Source organism: Sycon ciliatum, chromosome 8 (assembly GCF_964019385.1).
Source record: "Sycon ciliatum chromosome 8, ocSycCili1.1, whole genome shotgun sequence".
Classification (NCBI taxonomy): Eukaryota; Metazoa; Porifera; class Calcarea; order Leucosolenida; family Sycettidae; genus Sycon; species Sycon ciliatum.
In genome coordinates this window covers 31,259,973-31,280,562 of record NC_088650.1, presented here as the reverse complement: position 1 = coordinate 31,280,562, position 20,590 = coordinate 31,259,973, and the positions used below count along the sequence as shown (strand labels likewise).

General features: G+C 48.8%; 2 protein-coding genes across 3 annotated transcripts; both read right to left on the bottom strand.

Moving 5' to 3' along the window:
- Positions 1-48: 48 nt before the first annotated feature.
- LOC135822722 (uncharacterized) lies at positions 49-6,924 on the bottom strand. The gene is made up of 2 exons (XM_065335548.1): positions 5,194-6,924; positions 49-2,349 (listed from the first exon to the last, which is right to left on the bottom strand). The coding sequence occupies exons 1-2, from the start codon at positions 5,648-5,650 to the stop codon at positions 92-94; spliced, it is 2,715 nt and encodes a 904-aa protein (XP_065191620.1). The 5' UTR covers positions 5,651-6,924; the 3' UTR covers positions 49-91.
- Positions 6,925-11,399: 4,475 nt separating this feature from the next.
- On the bottom strand, positions 11,400-20,590 carry LOC135822733 (uncharacterized). 2 transcript variants are annotated; one of them, XM_065335559.1, is made up of 5 exons: positions 19,799-20,590; positions 15,330-15,575; positions 14,048-14,104; positions 13,044-13,079; positions 11,400-12,403 (listed from the first exon to the last, which is right to left on the bottom strand). In XM_065335559.1, exons 2-5 carry the CDS (start codon positions 15,529-15,531, stop codon positions 12,381-12,383), a joined length of 318 nt encoding a protein of 105 aa, XP_065191631.1. In that variant the 5' UTR covers positions 15,532-15,575; positions 19,799-20,590; the 3' UTR covers positions 11,400-12,380. The 2 variants fall into 2 exon arrangements, with proteins under 2 accessions (XP_065191631.1, XP_065191633.1); XM_065335561.1 differs by lacking the exon at positions 19,799-20,590 and adding an exon at positions 15,785-15,869.

Sequence of the window (20,590 nt, the reverse complement as noted above, 5' to 3'; positions counted from 1 at the left end):
AAATTTACTATGGGACAAAGATCAACGCTCAAATGGTTGGGATTCAAAGAGGCGGTGGCAGCAGGACTTCCTACGTTCTGCACCTTCCATCCTATTCGAGTGTGCCTGGAGGTCCTTCCGTGGGATAATTAACTCCATGATCAAGCTCCATGACGTCAACAGGGTGCATGCTCAAGCGCTGCGCTGTCTTGGTGTCCGTGCGCGTGACGCTGGGCCGAAGGGAGGTGCGCCGCTGACTGGGACTCACAGACTGTGCTACTGTTGTTGTTGTTGCTGCTGCTGCTGTTTCTACTGCTGCCGGCGCATCACTATGCTGGTGTTGGCGTTGTCGTATCCGTGGCTCGTAACTAGACACTGCAGTCGGCGGCTGGTCGTGCTCATCTGGAGGGGACGCGAGGGGGTGCGGTGCAATGATCGATTCTAGTGTCTGCGTGGCAGCGGGGAACATCACCCCGGTTGACGTGGAGTACATTATCTGGGCTGTCTGGCTGGCGAGCAGTGGTTCTCGTAGGGGCTGCTGCCGAGTTGTTCCAGGCTGTTCCTCGCCGAGAGGGGCTCCTCTGGCACCTCCACCTTCGCCAACTACCACCGTCTCGTCGAGCGATCTGTGATAGTGCACACCGGGTTCGGCTAGTTTGGAGCGCGCTGTGCTGGCATCTCCGACACGCTTTGGCGGCACTTCTGCGTCTTCGGTATTAGCGGCCGCCGGCTCGTGCGGTTGAGGCGTGACCTGGGATTGAGATATAGGTGACGATGGATGGAAGTCAAAGTCGCTCTGGAGAATGTTCTCCTGGCTCTCGATCCAGCTAAGAACGCGGTCTTTGTTCATTGGACTCAAGCGGAACTGGTCCCGTCGCGCTGCCGCCACTGAGCTAAACTCATTGTAACCCACAATGGCGTGATCACTAGCAGCGCGGCCGAGGCCAGGAGGTGCTGACACGTGCGATTTCGCGGCCATGTCAGCCGGCCGAGCGTACGCCGCAGTGGCAGCGTTTGTATCCGCCGCCTGCCAGTCGCTGGCTGTCTTCACACAGGCACCGCCCGCAGAGCCGCTGTCGAGACGAGTGCGCCAGCGGCGTTGCCGATCGGGCGCCAGTGTGCGGTGTACGTCCATGCGCTGGCGTTGCATGTCACGTCCTGCAGCCGCCGTGGCAGCGGCTGCAGGACTGCCCGGCTCGGATTGGCTTTCCATGGCGTCGCGCGAGGCTCGCGCGGACGGGGGCACAACTTCCACCTCGTGTCCGCCAGCCATGCCCGTGGCGTCTCGGTAGAGATCGTCCAGTGCTATGCCATTGTCGGAGGAAACCCGTCGTAGTGTGCACGACTTAAACACACTGTGCCGCCTTGCATCCGCCTCCACGTTGTCACCGGGCAATGCCAAGTCTTGCAGCGGCACGCTGAGATTCTGTTCGGGAATATTGGCGTCTGGTAGGCTACAGGATCTTCCTTGAGCTGACCTTCTATGGCCGCCCACTGAGACTTGGCTTTTGCGCGCGGTCACCCTCTCCACTACGGACAACGACGACGTGTCCTCGAACGACTGTCTTGGCGTAGGTTCCAGAACAAAATGTGATTGTCGTGTGTCCAGCACATTGCCAGCAGCTGCCAAACGCTGTAGCGACTCGCTGTACTCAATGGCCGGAAGGCTTCGATCACTGGGCTCCGGCGAACGGCGAGCGGGGGACGCGACCTCCATCATGTTGCCCCCGATACCCTGACCCTGATGGCTGTATCTGCCGCGCGTTGGCTCGAGAGCACCGGCAACTGTCGTGCTACCTGCACTGCCAATGGGAATGTTCATGTCCTCAACATTGATATTGGCAGTGATCACAGCCCAACCCTCGTCGGGCACAAAGTATCCTTCCTCGAAGCCGGGCCGATGGAAGCGGTGCGTGATTGCGGATATCGTTGATGGCAGGGCTCGAAGGGACGGGTGCCGTGGCTGCAGTGATCCGTCGGCAGACTGCTCGAATATCGGATTGGCCACCACCTCACTGTTGGCAGCGCGGGTGCCTCGTTTGCGCCTCCTCGCCGCCATCAGCCACACGGAGAGACCACCGACAATGAAACCGGAGAGGAACACGGCACAGACAATGACCAGCAGGTGGAAGACCTTCAAATTGACGCCTCCTGCACCCTCGCTCCTCACCACAACCGTGGTTGCCGTGACGACGGTCGAAATCGGCTTGGCAGTTGCCATGGAGTTGCTGGGCAGGTGACGGGTAGTGATGTCATCGGTGGTGGTGTTGGATAGGTACGGCTCTGTTGGAGTGTCTACGTCAGTAGTTGTGACGTTCTCACTGTCTACGTTTGTCCCGTCGTTGAGCACAGCTCCGCTGGCTGGTGCTTCTGGAGTGCACAAAACACACACCGCAAGCACGTACATACTGTTGTGTTAGTTCTTACCGAATACACTGAACCATACGCAAGGAGAGTTACACTCCCAGTGCTTATCCCACTCCATACTGTAAATCAACATAATCTTATATTCGGCGCCTATTTATTTTCGGCTCTTTCCGGCCTCAGCCTTCGGGGTCTAAAATTCAGCGCGGCTGAATTATTAGTATGCATGGTACAGCGTGACACAGTATACATACAGAGGGAGTAAAGGCTGACATTTACACGCGCTGACGATTTGTGGACTTGCAGTGCCTTGTTATATTTCAAAGGCCTTGTTTGAGTGTACATTGTACTGTGAGAGTAAGTACTTCACATTCGGGTACACATTGTGCCACCTGTCTGGATGACCTTGCTGCTTTGTCTTCCCTAAACAGGCGAGATGGATACGTCTCTTACGTGGCACTGAGAAAAAAATCCATCGATAGCTCAAGAAACGGTACCAGTACACCACTTCTTCTCTCCTCGTACTAGACCTAAAAGATGGACATGTGCCGGCAGGGTTTGTAAACTTTATGCCCGAAAAAGTAGCAAATAGCTAAACTTTAAATTGTGAGAGCTACATTTACTCGCATCACTTTCAACTCTTACAGTAGTTCCTGCATCATGCAATGCAGCTGTCGGGAAACATGTGCCTCCTAACTTCACACACCCCTCGGTTCATGGGAACTACTAGGTTGGAAGTGTAGCCAATGACTCTATTGAAACCAACTTCACACCTCTGCAAGTCCATGAGGACAAACTCAGGACAACAATAAAAGGGGCAATTGCCGGGTATTTACCCAACCGATCGCTATCTTCCGGTTATAGCGGGAGTGGAATTCCCTACCACGACAGAGCTAGAGGCCAAACAACATGCTTGTGTTCAAAACCAATGGACAGAAGTCCAACCCAGTTGACAGTTTATTTGCCGGGGGCCGTTCCGGTACTGCTGACTACGTCCCCAATGCCATCCTTGATCATGAGCACTAGCTTTGTGTGGAGTCACGAGTCATGATTAGATTTTTATCAAGCATCTCCCAACCTCATTCCCGCTCGTTCCTCATTCTTCCTTCCATTTGGCAAATGCTGGTTTTTAGTGTAATTACTCAGCATTATTTGCAATAATAATTATTATAATCTCCCAAGGAAGTCATACTACTACTACACTGTAGTACATATGTAGTTGTCCAGGCAATGCTGTGCAACACTAAAGGAAGTCCCCGGGTTGCAACACGGAGGTCGGGTCGCCAGCCGCCCCATGCAGCCAGTGCCCTGGAGCTACGTATGCATGGACTGCAGTGGCACAGGGCAGTGTTGAACTAGGTACACATGTACTACTACTACTACTACTACTAATACTACTACTACTACTACACTACAGCAACAATGCCATGACTTTCTGCACACAGGATAACCGTTAGTCCCCCGCACATGTCACACGGAACTTGCAACCTACCTAGTCCTACAGGACTGAGCAGGAGTGGCAGGATGGTTACATCCTTTTCCTTGCTGCAGACAAAACTTGTGACCAGTGTCCTGCATACAAACTGAAAGTACATGTACTACTTGTATCATGTTCAGGTCTGCTCTATACTGCTTCCTACATTTTTCTTGATATATAGCGGAGCTGACGGCTCAAGTTCACACACGCAAACGCACACCTGTGCGCGCGCACACACACACACACTGGTGTGTATCTGTGTATGTGTGTGTGTGTTTTAGTGTATATTGTAGTGTGTGTGTGTGTGTGTGTGCATTTTCAGCCTTATCGTAGGTATCAGTTCTGATGCTAGCTAATGTTTTCCCGGTATCACTGTTTGCCTACATGTTCTCTACGCGAGTAACTACCGTAGTCATGTACGGTTGACCAGGACTGCAGTCATGTAAGTCCCACCCAGTCAGTTGTATGAACACCAGTGCCGGAGTGGAGCTCCACAGCACTGCACTACGCTGATACAACGTGATCATTATCACTATATTTCATCATTTCATGGCACATAACATGGCCAGTATAAGGATGTGAGCGTGACGAACCAACCACAGGGAGAAAAAGAAGAAGAAGAAAAAGAAAAGAAAAGAGAGATAACAGTTGACTACAACGAGACCGTGGTCAGCCTATTTCACATCACGCAGTGCATTCTTAAAATCTGAGATGTCAGAGCATGACAGCACCACAGCCTAATAATAGACTGGTCTCAGGAAAATCACGCCCGAATCCACCGTATCCCAAATAACTGTATGTGCACCCAAGACTGCGCCTGTTTGTATGTGAACTCCACGCCTGTACATTTGTAGTGCCTTCCGCATACAGCAAATACTTCCTTACACAATACAGTGCGTTTGTAACATCCTCAACTCGATACCAGCCATTGCAGATCACTCACTCCTATGGTGCATTCCGCTTACAGCAGTTCCCTAAATAACTCAGTCTGTGACATCCCCGAACTCGACACCACCCGTTTCATTTGTTCTTCAAAACTTCTACCGGTATGGTGCCTTCCATTTACAAAAAATCCTTACAACAACAAAACCAGTCCACTAGATGTATTACATGTACATTGTTGAGTAGGCGAGGGATGTAGCGAACTTCACTTTGTATGGAACTACGCGTCTTTAACAGAAAGCACTATTGGTGCAAAAAGAAGTGTAACAGTTGGTGTAGAGTTGAAAGGATTTAAAGGTCGACTTGGGCCCCATGCAATGGAATTTAACTCCTTTGCGGGTTAAAAGCAAAACATGTACCTGAGACAACTAAGGCATAGCACATGATTGCATACAGTAGATAATTCACATATTGCACAAGCTGTCACATACCTGCAGCCCTGACCATACGTCTGTGGTGGGCGCCAACCCGCTTCACGCCCGCCGCGCCAAACGCTTTCACCACGCTGCTCAGTGTATCGAACAGTCCATTGGCGTCTGAACTACGCTCGATGCCTGCAGACCTTACGCCGAATGCTTCAACTATTACCGGCAGCAGTTCTGTATGACTCTGGTGGCTAGCAGTGGACACGGTAGGCGCTACAGCACCACTGTCGTGTATTCTTCTCAGGAGGTGTAACATGTCTGCAAGCCGGTTAACATCCCAGCCATCAACTCCTGCATCGTTCGACAACACCGGCGCAGCGTCCACGCTCATTGCTCCAAGATTCAGCATTCCGTCGGCTAGCACAAACACTAAGAGAAGGGTGCACACAGAGGTCAACTGATGTCGGCAGCAGCAGCAGCAGAGAAAGGAGTTCACAGCTCCGTGCTGGAATACCAAAAGCATATCCAGATAGATGACAGACTTCAGGCGCCTCAGCGTCACATAGCACTAATAATTATTATAATCAGCAGAGCTGCTTCCGTACTGCTTGGCAAACAACCGCCAAATCCATATCCATTTGCCAACAACTCCCAGAAACTACTGCGCAGAAGAGTCTGGACAATTATTTTTGTTGATGGGCGGAATTTCGTCTGAGATTGACGATCATTCCGCGCATAGCGTTCGGGTCAGATCACTGGCCTAGCGTAGTCCAACACTCACTCCAGGTTTTCACGCGGACGATGTGCCGCAGCAGCAGCCCGGGCGTCCTCCGCACTGTTCACAGAGTTCAGGGTGACCTGCGCCCTGACAGCCACTTTACCAACGTTACATGAAGCGAGTACACATCGTCTTGCTGATGTTAGTATTGCAGTATTACATCAGTCGTTGCTCCATTTAGCTCAGGATCTACCGACGTTGGGACCACGGCGGTTATCAATCCAACATCAGCTCGGCAGGCCAGGGGCTTAGCACATATTTTCCATCTGTCCCTGCCTGAAGTCTCTGTTGACCGCCAAATGACACTGGTTTCGTATGGACACGAATATTGACATCCACAATTGCATGCCACGCTGACATTTACATGGCAGATACCAGCACACTATTCTCGGCCGCTATCATGACTTCCAGTAGTATGCCTAAGTAAAGGCTAGCGAGCTTGTCTCCAACTCCAACAAACACCATGCACTTCTTGGCACACCACGGCGCGAGCGGAGCGGAATTTTCACGAAAATGGCAATTGTGACTATTTTCATCGGCGCGTGGTATGGGTGCGAAGTGCAATAACCCACTCTATCTCGACCAGGTTCAGAATCTACGCCTGCAGTGACGACGGCGCTTAGCACCTCGTTCCTCTGGCACATGTCCTCGCAACGGTGCAAGTGCAAAGTGCGCTAGCTAGGGCCGTCCGTGCCTTGCAGCTTGCCGAGGAAATAGATTGTGCATAATGTGAGTGTGTGAGGGTGGCATGGCAGGGTAAAGAGTATGCGACAACGTACGTAGGCATGGTGCGATAGGATAAACTGACACCGTTTGCCATGATTTTCTATGAACCGGCACTCATTTGCCGTAGAATTCCTATGTGTTGTACTGGAGAAGCGTTTCCTGCCACACATCAACCTGAACAAGCTGCGGATCCTGCGGATGAGGACGTCGTTCACGCTTGAACTCGCTCACGCGAGCCGAGTGTGTATGCAGATATGCTGGGCAAAAATAGAAAGTGTGCTCCTCTCGTCGAGAGAGTGTGTGTGAACTCCGCTAGCGCTGAACTGAAGTCTGAAGTCAGAGTCGACCTGGTGAGTGAGTGTTGCACTCTTGCAGTTGGATAAAATGGAACTGCGCATTGTTGATCCAGACATGCACCGCCTGCGTTGTTTTCAATACGCACGCACGCACGCCGTTGTGAGGCACCAACTACAGTGCAGGCAACTGAAATCCGACCCCCTTGGCGGCGCACCGCCCCACCAAGGGGGTCGGATTTCAGTTGCCAGCACTGTAGCTAGCTATGCAGTCACGGCATTTTATTGCCATAATTATTGCCTTATTGGATTATCACACGCGTGGAATCGTTGACTGGATCACAGTGCAGTGACTCGCTGCATACCAATGCCATGGGTTGTTGACAGGTTGCCTTTTCAGTTTCCACCAACACTGCAACAGACTGTCGCCTTGTCGGTAGATCTACTCCGTCTCCTACAAGCAGTGAATGTACATGTATGTAGCAGGGAGTAGTTGTCTATGTAGTGAGGGAATTAATTATTTGAAAAAGTTCTGATCTAGGCAAAGAATGCACCCTGGCCGGTGTGCTGAAAGGCCACCATAATAATTGCACATGGCTGTTTGTCATAATCACTGACTCTGTTGTACTTGTACTACTACTAGTTGTAGTTTTAATAGAAGTGAATGTGTAAGTGCCAGATGGTGGGGCCTGTATGTAGACCATGGTAGACCATGATGTATTAATATTACTGCATGTACTTACTAGCTGCTATGTTACTGGGTAGTGCAATGGTTGCTGCTAGTGTGCACGGGTACCTGGTCGTGCTACCCGTGATATGAGGACCTCGGGGTAGACGGGTAGGGCCGAAAACCCGAAGTCCTAGATGACATTATGTACAGTGCACGTGTACAAATAATTCATGTAATACTCTGCATGTCCACCCAGTGTGTAAGGGAAGGGGGACATTGTGGTGTTACCATGGAAACATTACCCGATCGGGTACCCATGCTACCCGTGTAAAATTACCCAATACCCGAAGAAAATGCTACCCGGCTCAGCCCTAGTTGCTGCAATGACGCCCTATTATTATTACTGACAGTGGGTGACATGTGTGTGTGTGTGTGTGTGTGTGTGTGTGTGTGTGTGTGTGTGTGTGCGTGTGTGTGTGTGTGTGTGTGTGAGGTGTGTGTGTGTGTCCCAGTGTGGTGTGTGTTGGGGGGGGGGGGGGGGGGCTAGAATATAAGACAACAGTCAGAGGGGGTTCACCAAACCGTGAAAACGTAGCCGGGCTAGCCAAGTAAGTTCATGGAAACCATGATGCCCAGGGAGCAAAACACGAACCATCAATTGATTGCTTGCCCAATACAATTGACATAATTATCACAGCAAGCAAGTGCATACATTAACCTTCCATGGTTGGCAGAGCCCCTGTCCCTGCGGACCATTTGAACCATATGGGTATCGCACCCGGTTCTGACCCTCATTATGCTAGGGGGTTAGGAGACTACTCCTGATACTGGTTTTTACCCAATGTTAGGTTATATCATACCAAGTGCATACATGCGTGGGCCACCGTCTGCATGGCGGAGGAGGGAATATTCCTGGCTTATGTGAAGACACTGTTGTGTTGGGTCTGCAAGCCACGCAGACTGAGTCCCGGGATGATTGCCACGCAGACTGAGCTCCGGGATGATTGCCACGCAGGCTGAGTCCCGGGATGATTGCAACACTATACAGTCAGCTGTACACTAGAGACACCATCGCAGTAGTATTTCGAGGAAACCTTTGCCCCTCCATTGCAAACCTCTAAAAACAGATACATGTATTGTTGTGATTGTTTCATACAGAATGTTAGTCATGGGCACAGGCCGCGAATCGTGACGGCTGAGACGCTCTGACTGTGTAGTGCATGAGTGCCAGTGGCGACTCGAGATACTCTAATCTAAGTACTTCGAAGTAATTTAGTTGAGTTGCAGTTGAACTTGCAGTCCACTCTTAAAATCATACGATATACATGTACATGTACATGTACATGTACTACACACACTGAACCTGGCTCTAGCACTACAGCCCGGCGTCATGGCTGGTAATTCAGCTCCATTTCAGCTCCCAGCTGCACTGATGAGGCCCCATTGGCCCCGAAACAAGTTGCTAGTACCTGTCTGTCTGCAGCGTAAATAATGAATATGTTCGCAATGATTATTCTCTTCCCTCAACTGTAGAAGATTCATGCCACGCTTAGTTCTCATACCCTTGTGTTGTGCACACTTTTGTGAGAAATCACACCTTGGTATTTTAGTGCTGTCATTGTACTCAACCTGCGGACCCTACCTTGATTGCTATAATTATTATTTCCTTTGTTCTCATTTGTTCTTTAATACTTTTTATAGTCAAGCTTAGTCCGCTGATGATTGGATCGTTTGCATGCCACTTCGGAGTAGAGAGGGTTTAGCCTGAAATCCATGCTGTGTGAGTAAGGGTTAAAGATAACACCAAGTCAGCTGCTGAGCATCACAATATATGAACACATACGCGTTATAAAGTTGCTTCACTTATATAGTATAGTATGGGTATTCTATCTGAATGATGTACAATGTAACACAATCATGTACTTGTAACATGTACGTACATGCAACTGACACAGAAGAAGACAAAAGCCAGCTGAGTGACTGAGTCAGTTATAACTGTGCCCCTGAGTTACCCTGCATGCCTCAGTCCCATCACTGCATCAGTGACTACTATGATGGTTGATCATTGATTAGAGCATACTCCATGCCACATAGATATAGCTGCACACCCATTCCGCAAGAGATAACGCCATTACTATTCCCAATAGGCAAAAGCACAGGCTGCACTGGTCCACGGTAGATAGGTTTCCCGGCAAATCCCCAAGGTAGCAGAGTTAGTCCACACAAGGTGGTACAGTGCGTCCAAGAATAATTTCCCTGATTCTTACACGTGTGTAGAACTTCTAGAAGTAGCAGGCACATCCCGAGCACTGAGTGCGGTGGCCTTTGACTTGCTGCCACAGGACTACAGAGCATGGCTAGTTTAGCACATGCAATACCTCATGGTACTGATTTCCGTGCACATGTCACAGTACCTAATATCAACTTGAAGTATTGATTACCAAAACAAAGAACTCAGCACAAAAGCCGAGCCTCAGCAGGATCTAGGAGCTGCACGTACATAGCCTCTTATGTCAACATAATAATATTTTTTAAAAGAGTCAAGGGCAAACCCATGTGTCACACAGTGTCAAGGACTTGGTGCTGAAAATGCCGTAGTTCTAGTACCAGTTGGACCAGCGGAGGTACTAGGTGTGGCTGGGTATGGTGTCCCACTGTATTCAATACTACATCCTACTTCCAAGCAGTATTGAAAGTACTATAAACTCACAGCTAGCAGCTGAGAGCTCAGTATGCTCTTGTCTTGGCAGTACGCTACTGCACGTCCCTATTATAACCAGAAAAAATTAAAACATTTCACGGTTCGCGTGAGACTCGGCCAAATGCCGAGTTTTCCACATCCCCAGGAACGACACCACCCTCGTGGGAGGTGAGTAGATCAGACCCACCAGCAAAGTGGTCAAAGACCGAAAATCCCATTCAGGCAGGCATAGTGGGATGGTCTAAGACCATGATTGAGAAACAACGGGTACCAGGTTCAAGTCCTGTTTGGAAGCGGAAGGATTTTTTCCAGCCGTGCTGCGACCCACAGTTAATTGGGAACTCGTGGCCTGGCACAAGGAAAACATGGATGCAGTGAATTTTAACCAGAATATTTGAGACAACTACCACCAAGGCACCAACCACTGGGGACTGTGATTTGCAGGAAGTATCAGCCAAGTTACAACCTGGTTGGTAAGACCGCTCTTCAAAGACGGTGTAGTATTCTATTCCCTACAGTTCAGCCATCACGGGCAGCAGTTAACCGGGGCCCCTCAGCAACTCAAACACAATTTGCTAGTCCCACACGGTACTGAGAGAGAGAGGAAGCCATGTTGCGACTCTGAGTTTCACGTTAGATCACAATCATCCAGCTACCGCAGTCTCAACACAATACACTCTACATTACGTGAAACGGCAAATTTTAGCGCCAGTGATATTTTAGCGGTTTTAGTGAATGGAGTGTTCTCGCTTAAATTTTTGCATGAACAGTACAGTTCTGGTCATATTTTTTTTAAACTCTGAAACTCGCACTAAGTCTGAAACTCGCACTAAGTCTGAAACTCGCACTAAGTCTGAAGCTCGGATCGCTTAAATAGTTCATCGCGAATTGATTCAGATGCAGAAAGCACTAAAATTTGAAATTTCTCCCCGCTAAAATTTACCTTTCAACAGAACCCCAGGTGCTCAGTATCATGTTGCTTAGTTTGTGTAAACACACTGTGCCATGCCGCTGCAAGCACCAGGTATACCCTGAACTGCAACACCGCCAACCATCTCCCAGTTCTCCTGGCGATGCAGTCCTATTTCAGTGACAAAGATCAAGCAGGGTGTAACTTAGGATAGAGGCACCTCGGTGACGTATTACGGTAGAACTTCAATGTCCCATAACCCGGGACGTTGTGAATGGAAGCTGCCCGAATTTAAAACACATACTGTTTGCATGGAAGTTAACATGTTTTACGACAATTAAAAATAATTGGTATCGCTTCTCGTTGAAGTCATTTGTGTGACCTAAGAGGCATCAAAGAGGTGCCCCCAAGACGGCAGTACCTGGAGTAGGCGAGCAGTGCTGTATGAGCATTACCTTCAGTAGCAGCATGTGCTACGTAGTGTGTTAAAAAGCTATCAACCTGGAAATGAGTATTTCAGATCTAAGTACACAGCATTTAAGTTATGAAATTTTTATCTTTGACTGGCGGCAAGGAATGAATTATAATGTTACAAATTAGAAATTAGAATTAGAACTGCGTCAAGAAAATATCAATTTTAGAATCAGAGCACGTTTAACCAAGTTATCAAACTCAACAGCTTGCTACACGACTAGTACTACTGCACGTGGGACCCAGGGTGGATGTCCTAGCTGTCCACATGTCTAAAGGACGGCATCTGTTGGTAGCACTACTTTCATAATGACCAGCAACTGTGAAGAGACGCATCTATCTATGAGTTCAAAAATTGAGGTATGGCTAGCCACCATACTACCCAATCTAGTAAATCTGTGGATTGTACCAGCGCGTCTTCTCTCGGATGCTTTTCTATCCCGGTGAAAAGTATACGAGTGCAGATATCATGAGCAGCATTGTGAAGAGTGATCCTCTTGCGCCCGCCAATGAAGACGCTTAGTTGTCACCACGCGAGGGACTCAACTGAAGGCGGATCAGCTATGACGTCATCTTACCAGCTTACCCCACATGGATTGCAGGTTACCTGTCAACTGATCTTCCCGGCCTACAGATTGGAGTGCATACAGGGAGCCTGGGCAAGTGCATTGGTCGTGAGCAGGAGATTAGCAGTCACATCCTGATTAGTCATCATCGTCGAAGAACGCTGCATCAAAAATGAAGAAAACAACGAGAGAGCAGTGTGATTGATTACTGTATCACTACCACACGCAAAGCAGCAACAGACATACCCTAGTAGAGGGCTCCACTGCTCGAAGAGTGCTCAATACCCCAGGGCAGACGGAGTCTTCCACATGAGAGAAAGAGAGGAAGCTGAGTTGCCTGATGGTCACGAGGTAACGTAAGGATCAGAGTTCCAAGAAAGCTTAGCCTCTATTTCTCCCAGTGTGTAACAGCAACAAATAGCTGTGTGCAGTCTCAGTAACGGTACGGTGTACACAGGCGCGCGCCCCGTATGGGTTCCTGGGTGCCCGGAACCTCCCTTTTTTCGCTCAAAATGCAGGATTTTGCTTCATTTTTTGAAAATTTTCCCGGGGGAGGTCCCCCGGAAACCCCCCTTGAAGGGCACCGGCGCACGCGCCTGGTACACCACGGATGAACAGAGGGAGCATCCTTGAAGACCTCTGCTTATCGGATGTAGTGGAGCAACACTGAACATACACAACCTTGTAGGAGTTCAAGCAGTGTTACAAGATACTGCTAGTAGTACTACTCAAGTGTAACTACTAAACACATGGATGGACAGAAGCACTGGTACTGGCAGCACAATAGCTGACTTGACTTACGATTGGAAACGATTATGAAACCATCCGAGCCTACATCTGCACACACACAGAATAAAACAAAGACAAATACTATGTTAGCATGACTGGGTTTGCTGCAAGGGACTGTTCAGACCCGCTATGATTAGCACAAATACCGCTTGAAGCAAATGGGGCAGGAGGGGAGGAGTTACAACCTCTGGTCCACGTAGGTGGGCGTGGGTTTCAATCACACTTCTGACACCAAGCGTTGCGTTACTGCAACAGCACTAAGGATAAATGCCCATGCACACTCTCTCAGTCCAACACAACCATCACACTCCCGGGTAGGAATTACAAACTATACTTGATGAAGACAGAAGGAGAAGTCGAGAACACAGGGACAGAGTAGGCATGTAAACAGCACAGGCACGCAACAGTTACCGCTGGTGCATACGAGGTGCATGTGCGTACGCGAAGGTGTGAAATAGGAAGCGGGGTCAAATTACATATGGGTACACTATGCCAAATATATAGGCACAGGTAGGTGGCTGTACAAAACCTTCCTAGGACCACATCTTCTTAGAGCTTGCAAGAAAAAGAGGGAGGGGAGAGGGAGAGAGAGACTCTGAGAGAGAGAGAGAGAGAGAGAGAGAGAGAGAGAGAGAGAGAGAGAGAGAGAGAGAGAGAGAGAACCCCATTGCAGATGGTAGGGATACCCCCTTGCACAGCAGGGCTGTCGGAACTGGTGCGGCAGGTGCGGCCAAAGCCGCACCTATAATTTCATCTTCGGACTTTTGAAACAATCGAATATGGGCTATTTGGGCCCAATTTTCAAAACAATCCTGGGGATAGCCCCCGGACCCCCTGCCTCTTTATATGACCGCACCAATGTCGAAATACCTTCCGACGCCCCCTGCACAGTGCGGGGATAGTGGACTCTTGCTGCTACGGTACACACAACTCAGTGAGATGCAATGCATCAGAGTACCATATCAGAGTACCATAGCATACACAACTACCGGATGGTGCCGGTTGGAGATACGTACCCGGTCCCTTCAGCGGCTTGTCTTTGGCGATTGCACGCACACCAGATACCACAGCAGCTATACAGAGCAAAACGGGACAGTACAGGGAGGACATACACACACACACACACACACACACACACACATACACACACACACACACACACACACACACACACATACACACACACACACACACACATGCACAAACAGCCACAATCATGCTCTGAAGTAGTGGGCTATTGCACATATTCGGCCAATCACTCTGAGGTCCGATGAAGTTCAAACAGCTAGATGTCAAGAGAACGAGCATACATGTACTTTCTTCGGAAACAGCAACTTCATGACTTTGATCGACCTGTCAGTTCTGGTGAATCAAGCTCTGAGGAATCAAGCAATGAAGAATCTGAGTGAGACTCAAGCGGTGTAAATTTTGGGGTACAATAGTGAACAAACTTCAAAGAAGTGCATCAACTCTTTGTCCCGAAGTGTTTTTGTTCCACTGAACCGAATCTCTTGAGCATTGCGGCTTCTTAGAACGTGAATACAAAAATGGCAAGGGTTAATTTTTCCGAGCGGAGGAAGTATTGGAAAAGACACACAGGATGTTCCCAGTCACGGTGGCGTGCTGAGAGTGCTCAATGCCATGGCAAAGGCAGAGGAGCATCGCACACAGTACTACAGTGTACACTACCAGGGTTATCTTGCTGTTCAGACAGGGTGACTCTGAGTAACATGCTCCTAGCGTAGTCATAAATCAACATCAGACATGCAGGGGCGGATCCAGGAGGAGTTCCAGGGGTTCCGTAGAACGCCCTAAATTTCGTAAATGTACTACTGGCAACCATACGCGTGACCGTGTACATGTATCAGATATTCAGTTTTGACTAAACTGGAACCCCCCCCCCCCCCCCCCCCCAGTAGAGATGGCTGGATCCGCTGCTGACATGGTAGATGGTGTTGATCATGCTGGTGTATGTACAAGGAACAGAGGGCCCAGCCAGCGGAGGTGTTGCTGAGAGTTGCAACAAACTATAACCCTGGTCTACCACTCTGTTCTACTGTACTGTCCCGCCGGAACCGGTCCGGTTGGTCAGGTTATTGACGGACCAACTATTCGGCCACCAGCACATGTTTCTACTGAGGAGGTCATGTGTGCCCGTCATCTCATACACAAAGTATGAACTGTCATGTGACTACCGGACCAATCAAAAACCGTTTCTGGCGGTCCTGTTGTGTATTGTGAAAGATTCATGTGGCATTCTCAGGTTCTGTTTGGTCTGCTGCCTAGTAGTGCCCGTACCTCCGACAACATTCGACACGTTGTAGCCTGGGGTGCTGGGGTTGACCTTGGCATGTCTCTTCCGCTCTGCATCGGACGAGGACATGGTAACGGAAGAGTTGATGTCCGCCGACATTCGCATCTTCTCCTGCTGCCGGCGCGACTGCTGCTCCAGGGCGTTGCGGTGCACCGAGGCCGGGACAAATCCAAACGTGAGTGCCATCCTCTTCGTCAATAGCTTGCCCGTACCAACACGCTGCTGTTTGTCTGCAAGGAGCAAGTAAAGAGAATGGACACACACAACACAACACAGTGAATATCACGTAGAAGCACTGCGGCTGGATGCTCTCATCGAGCCTTCTAAACAATTAATTCCTGCATATGGCAAATACAGCACAAGAGAAAGTCAACACCGTGTATATGCATGTACCGTACTATACACAATATGCAGCAAGTATTGTTATGGTCCAGCTTACTCGGTCAGGCAAACAATTCGCCAGTGTGGTCTTCCTTGGTGGCTTTGTGGACTGTCACTGCATGACCTGGTGCCAATAGATTATATCTTAGCCTGACTAATAGCCACCGAACCGTTCCAGACCCCTAGACTAGACCTGTCAACATGTTGGTATTAAGACTCCGTCATGATGGGATGCAATTCAGGACTGTACTCGTAGTGTGCCATGCTGTGCGGTAACCGTAATGATGTCAGTGAGGCCATCTGGCTGCATTTCCTCTAATGGTCTTATTGACCGTGTCGTCCGGGGACTGTCAACGTCTGAATGGGTTTCTTAACCTTTGCAACACCGAAATACAAGTGAGCTGTATGAATCGGCTCTTGGTGTAATGATCAAAAGCTATTGTTACATCACTACCAAGCTTTGGTATTCCAGTACTTGCATATCCCCCCCTCCATCCACCTCAAGCTCAAGGAAGCTAGGCATTCCAGCACTTTCTGTTGTAGATTGGAGTGTCAAGACTAATGCTGGGCAAGACCAGTGCAAACCAGACTGCACCAATGGAAGTGTTCTATTACAGTAATGCATCCTGTGAATGGCAAACAGTGAAGCCTGTGATGGATCCATAGCATTGCTTGCCAGCTAGTGCTGGCTTACATCACAGTCCACACCTGCTCTGTGCTACCAGCATGGTGCAGCACAACATGCCATGGTATGATAATGTGTGTGTGTGTGTATGCGTGTGTGTGTGGACATGTGGACACAAGGTGATGCAATGAACTGCCCATCAAAGAACAATCACCGAGTCTCTTGGCAGAAGTGGCGAAACAGCGCCAAGCCCTCCCAGACCTCTCATGAATGATGCCATACCATACCAGCAAACACACAAACTAATAACTAAGTTGTCAGGACATCCTGCTGTGCAGTTCTTGCAACACTTACTACTGCATTGTACTATAGCCAAAGCATACTGGAGCGTGAGTACTCAGACTACTTGTGTTATTAATGTGCTCTCCGTCTGTGCTCTCAGTACCGTACCTTCTAAACAAACTTCAACCATGATCCACTCTGATGCCGGCCTGGTTATCCCAGTCAACGTTGTAAACTGAGAATTCACTCAGTCTCCTTGGACAAGACCATGGATTCAACAAGTCAATGTTGAAAGCTCAAGTCAAGTGCCCATGCATCAGTGAGTTGAGTTGAGTGTATGCCTTATTAGGCTATAGTACCCTAGGGCTATGATCTGGAATGTGGTTGGGAGACAGGCCTGCTGCTAGAGCAATACCCTAGAAACTAAGCTATGCTTTAGAGTTTAGAGTAATGCTAGGGTCGCACAACCTTTGCTGGGGCATACTCAGGAGGGCGCCCTTCACTTCATGTACATGTAGGTCATCAACGCCATGCTTGCACAGTGCCCACAGCCAATGAGCCAATCATATCTTCTCTAGAAAATATTGGCATTCAGTTGTGGATTCGGTTGTGAATGATCCCTAACTAAGAAAATGTCCACCATTGATCTGGAACACTGGCACTTAGACGTGGAAGTAGCTTAGGGAGATTATGATCATGCAGACACTTGAAACGGATAAAGTACAAGGCCGCATTCATGCAATGGCATGCTAAACGTCATTCTGCAAAGATCATCTTTTACTATTACATAAACACCTGCTCCTTCCTTTGGACATAATTGAAACTGGGCGCATCAAAGATCCGGAATGCCAGAACTGCAGCCTAGCCCTCTGTGCATAAATGCTCCATTACCTAATGCTATAATTTACATTGCACGTACTTTGGTACTAAACCTCAGACTGCATTATGAGCATAAAGAGGGGCGTCAGAAGGTATTCGACATTGTGGGTCATGAAGTGGCAGGTGTGTGTGTGGCGGGAATGGAGGGGGGGGGGGGCTCCGCCACACCCCCCCCCCGAAAAAAATTGGAAAACTAGACCCAAATAGCCCGTATTTTATTGCTTCAAAATCACAATATGATTTTACTGGTACGGCTTTGGACACCTGCCGCACCGGTTCCAACGCCCCTGATAACACACAGAGTTGCACCAACACAACCTTGGTCCACCGTTGTGCTGTATTCTGCAACACCCCACCCTCTAGGCATTCTAGCACTCTGAACAACACTGCCACCTTGCTTCCTCTCCATACACCATGTTCTACTAACTGCCAATAAGACAGGGCACATCTACATGTACATGACTGTACATCTATATCTGCTGATATTTTGCTCTTTACTTCTGTAAAATGCTGCTTGATGAGGAAGTCCCAGTTTTATAAGTAGCTTGAGTTTTCAAGTGTTTGTCCAGCTCTCCAATGGCTATCTTTCACCCTAAAAGCTAGTCAACACTGGAGCCAAAGGGCAGCAATGCATCCTTCTCTGGGATTTTCCACAGATCACCCTTGAAAGGCTTTATTATCCTCTATCGTTCTCATCACAACCATGCATTCCTGTTACTGAAGTACACAACTACATGTATGTACACGGCTAAAGTCACTTTGTGCTACTACTAGTGTATGACATGTAATTTTTAGGTGTACTAAAATGTCGGTGTCAGAGACCTGCCAGGTTTCAGGTGTAATGTAGAATTAGGTGACCAGCCTACCGTTCATATACAGTGCATACTCTAGCGCCTTTTAGGCATAATCTAAAATAATTAGGTGCCTGGTTTCTCTACCGAAGTTACCGAAATTAAAATTACACAGAAATTAAAGTGTGTTAGTATCCGCATGTGGACAATGTACAAGTCCTCCCTCATTATAACGAGTACGGTTTAATAGCACATAAACACCGATAGTAAAACCCGATAGTAAATAGAAATCGGAAATCCCCTGGTCTACTAGTATACAACTGTTTACAGGTCAGGTTACAACATAATCCGTTAGTACTGTAGTAGTACTAATAGTACATCAAATTCGTTATAACGACCCTTTGCTCAGGACCCCCCCCCCCCCCGGAGTGCCAAACCCTCAGTATAAGATAATATTGACCATTCAGGACCAAGGCCAAAACACATAGCAGAAAACAGAAAGACACAACTTATTATATCCATGTAGTCGTAGATATGCACCATCTCACCATCTCACCATCTTTTGCTTCCAAGAAAGAGCTTTGTTGGAGATTACCTTATAACGAGTTGAAGTGTCGACAATAATTATAATGTTGTATCCAGGGTAGCCAAGGTAAGTACGAATTAGTACCTATTTCACCTTTAGGCTTAGCTTCAAGTCCTGTTAGTGTTACAAGATAAGTCTCGTTACAAGACAACTTTTTTCATGGCCCAGAGATTATCTACTAACGTCGAGGGAGGACTTGTAATGGTAGGAAGTACAACGTAATAGTGATAGTGATGTGTAGCTTTGCTACCATCGACACGCAAGGCGATACCCAATCTGGCGCACACAATGCTATCACAGGCCAACAGGCACTGCACTACTACTGCTGCCAACACCACTACGGCACTAGACTCTAGAGCAAGGTTTCCACAAACCGACACCGTCTTGCAGCACATGTAATGCTAGTAGTAGTACACTGTACACTCGGGACAGTCGGCGGGCGGCACCGATACGGCGATAGTCTCCATTTCCGTTTCCTGAGCGGATGGTGCACAAGGAGCCGGCAAACCTGCACTACAGCAGTACAGGACCTTTTGGAGAACTGCCGCAAGTAATGCTGTTCGGAACGCGCGACCCGTCAACGTCAACGTAGTCGTACTGTTTCAACACTCCAGTCGGGACTCGGAGGACCCACAAGGCAGACATTCACCACTGTACACGGGCTATGTAGTGTCCACTACCGATACACCGCCATGCCTGAGCCACCCAACAGTCGTGTCATGAATCCGGCAACAACGACACGGGATCAAAATGCGGAGGGTGCGCTTCCTCCAGTGCAATCATGCATCGTGGTGCCCGATTCACTCAGAATCAAAAGAAACTAATTAGTAACTTGCATAATAAGGTCCCCCGATCTTGTCTTGGAAAGCTAAGCAAACCATGAATGTCAATCCCTAAGGTGGTACTTACCTGTTTAGACCGCTCACAATCCACGTAGATCTACGTCGTTGCAAACCTCGTCGTCACCGCGCACCAGGTGGCGAATGCGGAGCAAACCCGGACGGCAGGGACAGGAACGATCCAATTGTCGGGTCGTCTTTCCAGCAGCCCGCCTGGGGTGGAAACCTGCCTGTTCCGTTAGAGGCTGCACGGCAGGAGTGTGGGGCGCAAGACGTTCACAAGATGGTTTCAGTGCAACTCCTGCTTCACTAGTTCCCTCGACTGACGGTACGGGGAACCTCACAGTGAGCTGTGAACGACCTTGACAACTGTGTGATGCCGAGGGGCACCCAGTACTTGCACGGAATACACATGCAGTTCTGGGTGAAGAGCAACAGCTAGTACTAGTATAGCCTACTATAGCCTAGGTATCTGGGTGCAGAGCGTTCGTGGCCGGCCCAGTCGAGTGCACCAAGTCACGTCACTCGTCGTCAGCTAGCTGGTAGATCTACTTCACGTCTTCAGCAGTGCCAGTGGAATAGAAAAGTGTGGGTGACCCAGTCTTGCTTTGGATTTGGGGGCTAGACTCGAGTAAGAGGTAAAAGGGGTGATGCGAAGGGTGGCTACACTGACTGTAAGTTTAACAGTCCAGCAAGCTATACTCAACATTAGTCTATTTCAAGACTCTACTCTCAGATTAGATCAAATCCACTGACTGAGTCTGTCAATGGAGAGTGTTCTTGTTTACTGATGCTGCTGCTGACCTGACAGTGACACAGGGGCTGAGCTGAGGGTCAGGGTCTGATGATAATATTATTGATT

Bases quoted from the DNA above. Each gene is read 5' to 3' on its own strand.
- LOC135822733 (XM_065335559.1), bottom strand. From the start codon at position 15,531: ATGGCACTCACGTTTGGATTTGTCCCGGCCTCGGTGCACCGCAACGCC. The intron at 13,080-14,047 runs GTACGTATCTCC...GTGTGTGTGCAG, and splicing joins CAAGCCGCTGAAGGGACCGG to ATGTAGGCTCGGATGGTTTC. The intron at 12,404-13,043 runs GTAAGTCAAGTC...TTTTTGATGCAG, and splicing joins TTTCATAATCGTTTCCAATC to CGTTCTTCGACGATGATGAC.
- LOC135822722 (XM_065335548.1), bottom strand. From the start codon at position 5,650: ATGCTTTTGGTATTCCAGCACGGAGCTGTGAACTCCTTTCTCTGCTGC. The intron at 2,350-5,193 runs GTATGTGACAGC...TGTGCACTCCAG, and splicing joins ACGTATGGTCAGGGCTGCAG to AAGCACCAGCCAGCGGAGCT.